The 6849-nt window shown below is 38.9% G+C and overlaps 2 protein-coding genes across 2 annotated transcripts; one reads left to right on the top strand and one right to left on the bottom strand.

Moving 5' to 3' along the window:
* Positions 1 to 523: 523 nt before the first annotated feature.
* LOC111694643 (zinc finger protein OZF-like) lies at positions 524 to 2308 on the bottom strand. The gene is made up of 3 exons (XM_023463553.1): positions 2228 to 2308; positions 2035 to 2152; positions 524 to 1966 (listed from the first exon to the last, which is right to left on the bottom strand). The coding sequence occupies exons 1-3, from the start codon at positions 2260 to 2262 to the stop codon at positions 524 to 526; spliced, it is 1596 nt and encodes a 531-aa protein (XP_023319321.1). The 5' UTR covers positions 2263 to 2308.
* A 2749-nt stretch (positions 2309 to 5057) lies between these two features.
* LOC111694642 (ankyrin-1-like) lies at positions 5058 to 6224 on the top strand. Its single transcript, XM_023463552.1, has one exon. The coding sequence runs from the start codon at positions 5058 to 5060 to the stop codon at positions 6222 to 6224; it is 1167 nt and encodes a 388-aa protein (XP_023319320.1).
* The last annotated feature ends 625 nt before the right edge of the window (positions 6225 to 6849 follow it).

Raw genomic sequence — 6849 nt, 5'->3', positions numbered from 1 at the left:
TTCATCAATATTGATCTATGGGGTCTCAAAATCTTCAGAAAAGTACCCTCATCCACTTAAGCGGAGCAGAATTTGAAAAAAAAAGTTTGTTTTTCTTCCAAGAGCTTTAATATGGCTTCTAGTGTTGATAAAATACTAATTTTCTCAAAAATTGGCACATTTTGACGTGTATATAAAGTTGTACGCAATTTTTCAAAATTCTGCTCCGCTTAGGTGGACGAGAGTACTTTTCTGAAGATTTTGAGACCCCATAGATCAATATTGATGAAAAACTCTTTTCAAGATCATGCGGCAAGTGATTTATAACACAATATTTCGTCTTATGAAAAAAGTGATGTAATTGGTATTTCAGAGCTTGGGTAGAAGTTGTTTTTGGTCAATCTGGTGTAGAATGAACTTATTTTACTATCACAAAAAAAAAATTTCCACTATTTCGATTCATATAGCTATTTTTAGCTGAAGCTGAATTTAAGCTTTTAACACAGGTCGGTCCCCTTAATTGAACATAAATTAATTACATTTATTAGGTCTGATTGCGTGAGTGATGCGCCACATCGATGTGGGCTCTGAGATTTCTTTTCTGTCCAAATGTCTTGCCGCATGTCTCGCATGAATGTATGATACCACTATGCGACGATTTGACATGCTTACGGAGTTGAGTTTGATATTTAAATTTTTTTCCACAGAAATCACATGCGAGGGTGATTCCATTGTGCTCCGCATCGATATGGGCTTTAAGACTACTTTTCGAAGTAAATTTTTTTGTGCACATATCACATTCATGCCTGACACCATTATGCTCCGATGCGATATGTATTTTGAGAGAACTATTTTGTGTAAACTTCTTTTCGCAAATATCGCATGCATGTCTGACACTATTATGCATCGCATCGATGTGGGTTTTAAGAAAACCTTTTTGAGTGAATGTCTTTCCACAAATGTCACATGCATGTCTGACTCGCTTGTGCACCGAATCGATGTGCCTTTTTTGGCTACCCTTATTTGAGAATGTCTTTGGGCATTTATTACAAGGATGCATAATTTTATGATGTATCGATTCGACGTGGCTTTTGAGATTATCTTTCCGAGTGAATGTCTTCCCACAAATATCACATGCATGTGAAACACCATTATGCACCCAATCGATGTGGTTTTTAAGATGACCTTTTTGAGTGAATGTCTTTTCACAAACATCACATGCATGTGAAATACCATAATGCACCGATTCGGTGTGGGTTTTGAGATAACTTTTATGTGTGAATGTCTTTTCACAAATGTCACATGCATGTCTGACTCGCTTGTGCACCGAATCGATGTGCCTCTTTAGACTACTCTTGTCTGAGAATGTCGTTTGGCATATATCGCATGCATGTCTGACACCATTATGCACCGAATCGATGTGTTTTTTGAGACTAATCTTGTCTGGGTAGGTCTTCTGGCATATACCGCATGGATAAGTGATTTTACGATGTACAGAATCGATGTGGATTTTGAGATTCGTTTTCTGTGTGAATGTCTTTTGACATATATCGCATGGATGCGTGATTTTACGATGCACCGAATCGATGTGCCTATTGAGATGACCTCTAAGTTTGAACACTTTTCCGCAAATATCACATGCAGGTGTAATTTTGCCAATACGGACTGATTCAGTCTGAGGTTTTAGCCTATGATTATAGTTAATCTCTTTTGAAACACATCCTTTTTCATTTTTCGCGCTGAGTCCACATCCTAAATTCAAATCACTTTCTTTTTCGCTAAAAATTTCTTTCTTCACTGTCCCGACAATTTCTAGTTTAATAATGCTTCCGGTTTTATAATCATCACTATGCTGCCCGTGATTTGTAGAGAAATCTTCAATTTTGGCCAATAAATTGGGCTTCATGTCTGTACATTCCAACTCGATTTGTACGTCGCCAAGTTCATTTTCGTGATTTTCGTCGCATTCTTGAAGAAGCTCTTGGGTCTGAAAAAAAATTAAAATTATTAGGAAAGTTTCATTAATGATAGTCGACATTGATTATCAACACTTACTGAATTTTCTTGCCAAAAACTTTCGTACTTAATATGTTGAGTAACTGTAGATGTAATGTCAGTTATTTCATAATCATTATCATCATTGAAAGGTTCATCAAGAGGCTCATCTTTCACTCTGAAATAGATTTAATTAGATTAATTATTTTTTTATTAGAATTTCGTAATGTCATTTTTATAAAAGAAAAATTACCTGGCGGTAGGATTTAATACATTGCTCGATTCCATCTTACTCGATGGAAATGTTATTGTCGACTTACTCTGTTAATACTTTCGTTACGAGCCGAACTAGCTCAAACTTACTTGAATAATATTTACTTATTATGATGTGGAAATTGAAATTAATGTAAACGAAGCAACATTAGTTTCAATATTAAACAAATTACGTTATCGATCTACCTCATTCATAATAATCACTTTTCTGAAAATAATCATTATACAGTAGGCCCTCCGTATTCGCGGTAGTTAGGTTCCTAAAAAACACCGCGAATACGGAATCCGCGAATAATTGAAAAATAATGATAATACATGTAATAATAATAATGTCGAATAACAAAAATATTGAATAATTGAAAGTATTTATTTTATTGGCATTTTTCAAAATATTCCGTAATGCGGGATTGTTTTATTCGCCGAACCATGTCTGTGTACAACTCTTTATAAGGATTTAATGTCATCGTTTAAAAAATGTAAACAACAAATACAAAAGTTAACCAAAAAGTTACGTTTGGCATCAGGTAAACACCGCGAATATCGAATTTTGTTTCCGCGGATACGGAGTGACGGTATCAACAAAAAATTCCGCAAATATAGAATTCGCGTATACTGAATCCGCGAATACGGAGGGCCTACTGTATTACTAAGAAATTAAAAAATTAACTAAAACAGCTGCAAGCGATGTGAAACATTTTTATCAATTAATTAAAGAATTAAACATTTAAAGACAAATAAAATAAAAACAAGAAAATTGATCGATCAAATAATTCATTTGAATCATAATGTAGGCGGATCGTCGCGGTCGCGATTACTCGACAATTTTACTCGCCGACGAAAAATAATAGATTATTCGCCGCTTCCCATATAAATAATACTCGGTATAATGCGAGGTTATTTCCCCCCAAATATTTTAACTATTTTCATTACCTTATGTAAATGCTCAATCGATTGATGGTGCGTGGAAGAAAACAAAATGTATTTTCTTGTCAATGAAATTTTTTTCAGTGCGCTGAAATGAACCAGTGTAAAATTGTAACTCACAAAAATAAGTCGAGGAAATAAATGTCGGTCCGATAGCAGAGCGATGGTGCAAATATTATCGTTGTTCAGTTGTCATTTTGATTAAAACTCAAATTTCTGAGAATCAAAACACTTCCAGTTATACTTTATATCTACGCCGTGGTGGTTTTCGATGTTTTTTTTATCATTATTCGTGTAAACAGCGTTGGTTTCAGTGAGCTTTACGCTCACAGTCTATGCCGAGTAAGCGACGCCAGTGGGGAGAAACCGAAACATTCGAGCCGCAGTTAAGCGGTCAGCGATCTATGCGCGCGAAGGAATTTTCAAATTTTTTTTCAGCTTTTATATCTTCTGACCATAAACATGATCCTATTCATAAATTTTATGTAAATGTGTTGATTTTATTTGATTTTTTTTTAATGATATGTTGTATCTTACATGATTATACGAAAAATCTCTTATATGATACTTGTAACGAAGAAATAGTCGAGCGATGTTTGCACGCGTTACGTAAATATATGCACATCGTTTTTATTTGTTTATATATATTAGATCAAAATGTACACTAGTTTAATACGGTATAAAATGATGGTGCACCAGCAAGAAAACATTAACAAAGCAAACACGGGCTCTGCATCTTTGTTAATCAATGTACCATTTTAGCATTAATAAATATTATAACAATTATTAATAACAGTATCTACTATTTAATTCATCATTCAGCTATTAATATTGATCTAATAAGTTCAAAAATAACTTCGCGCTTACAGTAATGACTGCTCGACTGCGCGCTTCAACTTCTCGCCACCGTGGCGCTTACTCGGCATAGACTGTGAGCGTAGAGCCCACTGAAACCAACGCTGCGTGTAAACCGTTAATTTATTTCAGAGATTGGGATTTTCTCAAAACAATAATCGATGCCGCGCCGTTATGAATTTTTTAGCTCGTGGCATTCAATCATCGGTCGATTGAGTTGCTCGGTCAAACGACGACGCGATGCAGTATAGGCGACGTTTATGATGTACATCGATCGACGATTAGAAAGCTTATGAAAGTAGCCATGTGCCACTTGCTGCAGCTATTATACATACTTCCAGCTACTACGACTGCTACAACTGCCGTTACTCTCGAACTACAACTTGGCTTTCTCTTTCTCAATGATTCGACCATGTGTTTTTTACTCACTAAAACGTGAATATCAGTATACGTTCGAAGGCGGCAGTGTGAACAACGAGAAATAAACGTAGCGATTGGGCCTCGAGTGAATTTTGTAGAAAAAAGAAATGAATTTTGTTACATCGCGAATTTTTAAAAAGCGAGCGCGAGTGCGAACAATTGCCGAGAACGTTGATTTAGAAAAAGTAAAGTGCTTGCGAGAGAAGGTCAATTGGGAGGTCGAGACGGAGCGACGCGAGTTTCTCCGTCGACTGCGCCCTTTGATCGAAAACTGGAAGGGCCAACTTCCCAACCTTTCGAAGGTATTTCGATCCGAAGAAATCAAGCGTCTCATCTGGGATTCGGCGAAAGGCCTTCTCTTCGCCGGATTCGACGATTGCGGCGAGGAATATCTACGATTCATCGTGTTCGTGATCCGAGCCGGCATTAATGAAAGCAACCTCGAACCCGACGAGGTCGCATTGCTGCAACGTTTAGCTAGATCATGTTTCATGGCTCACTCCGAATATCGCCTGCATCCCCACGACGTTCCTCGTTGGCTGATTTTCGAAGTATACGCGAAATTCGATGCGAATTACTTCGACGAGGAGACCCGTCCGGAGCATTTCCACATGGCCTGCAAATTCGCCGGTCACGACGCGGCGGAGAAATTCCTCGAACTCGGCATGGATCCCAATCTCCGACAGAGAGAAACGGGCGACACGCCGCTACTCTTGGCTTCGTTGGCCGAAGACGACGATTCACGAACGATCGAGTTGTTGCTGAGAAACGGCGCCGATCCGAATGCAGCCAATCTAAGCGGATGGACGCCTCTTCACAAGTTGTGCTGGTACGGTAGCCCCGACAGGATCGAGAGGTTTTTGAAGGTCTGCGACGAAGTCCGGCAGGAGGTGCATATCGACGCCGGGGACGAAGAGGGTCGGACGCCGCTGCTTTTGGCTCTGGAGTTGCGCCGAAAGGAGGCGTTCGAATTGCTGCTGAGACGTGGCGCCAATCCGAATCTGGCCGACGAGGATGGAAGGACACCTCTTCACGTTATCTGCAAAAGAGACCGCCACGATGAATTCGCCCGGATCTTGTTTGAGATCTGTGATGAAATGCAGCTGACGGTCCAAGTTAACACCCGAGATTATGACGGTAAGACACCATTGCAGTTGGCCGTGGCGAATCTATCGCCAGAAATCGTCGATGTACTCTTGAATCGTGGCGCAGATATGTCCAACTGCTTTTTTCCGACTTCAATTGATACGAAACCTGGATATAATTTAGCCAGAATAGCGTCTGGTGCCCTGGCCGTAGCCGAACATCTCGAGACAAGAGGATATCGCTTCAGCCGAAGCGACGCCCTGACGATCATGAAATTCTTTGCTAAACACGATTTGTTCGACGAGTCATCGGATCTTGAAAAATCTCTGCGCCATGATCAGGAGTTCACAAACAACGCCAAAGAGATAATGATCGTTCCGAGTCTGTCGCTCTACGATCTGATCCACTTAGGACCCAAAGAGGAGGAAGAGCTACTCACGTATACAGACTACTTCGTGCTCTTGCTTCGCAATAAATTGTGGAGGATCCCAGAAAGGCACCAAGAGAATTGTATTTTGCATCTGTGTGAAAAACTATCGAGAGGATTTTTTCGACGCTGGGCCCTGGACCCGTTCTTCGAGTTGATCCACAAACGGCTGCCGCTTCTCTGTTGCGAGATGGTCCTGAAGAACCTGGACAATCGAGATTTGTGCAATATCTGCTTGGCGGCTGCAGGCCAAGCCTCGCGATAACGATAAATGTATTCCCAGTTCTTTATTTATGTTCTTGTTTTATTCATTGTTCCATAGAGCATAATTGAGAATTATTTTCAAAATATGCTCCATTGTAATATTATTTGATTTTGGATTTAGCAAAAAATAAATAAAGACGATACCTAGGCCACAATTCTTATCGGCCAAGCACAGATAATGTATATGTTCGTAACTTTTTTTCCAGGCTGATTTTCGAAACACAGATCTGCGGAGCCTTCCGTATTGTTGCTGTGAACGACTGCGCCAAATTTCAGCCAATTTCATCGGATAATTTTCCGGGAAATCAGGATCAAAGTTTTTTATCCTGAAAACAGTAATCAAAAATTTCGATCCTGTTTTCCGAAAAAACTACCCGATGATATTGGATGAAATTTGGTACAGTTATTCACAGCTACAATGCGAAGGGCTCTACAGAGCCCTTTTTCGAAAATCGATTTCAATTTACATTTTTAATGCTCAGTCGATCAAAATCGGGGCTTCAGCATCACCTTAAAAGAAATGAAAATTTTTTTCTATTTCATGTGTACAAATGTGTTTAATCAATAAAATCGAATTTTCTCATAATTACATCTTCTATTTATTTAAAATTATTATTTGGTAACAC

The sequence above is a fragment of the Trichogramma pretiosum genome, unplaced genomic scaffold (genome assembly GCF_000599845.2).
Source record: "Trichogramma pretiosum strain Unisexual culture from Peru unplaced genomic scaffold, Tpre_2.0 scaffold174, whole genome shotgun sequence".
Taxonomy (NCBI): Eukaryota; Metazoa; Arthropoda; class Insecta; order Hymenoptera; family Trichogrammatidae; genus Trichogramma; species Trichogramma pretiosum.
This window is presented reverse-complemented; position numbering and strand designations above follow the sequence as displayed.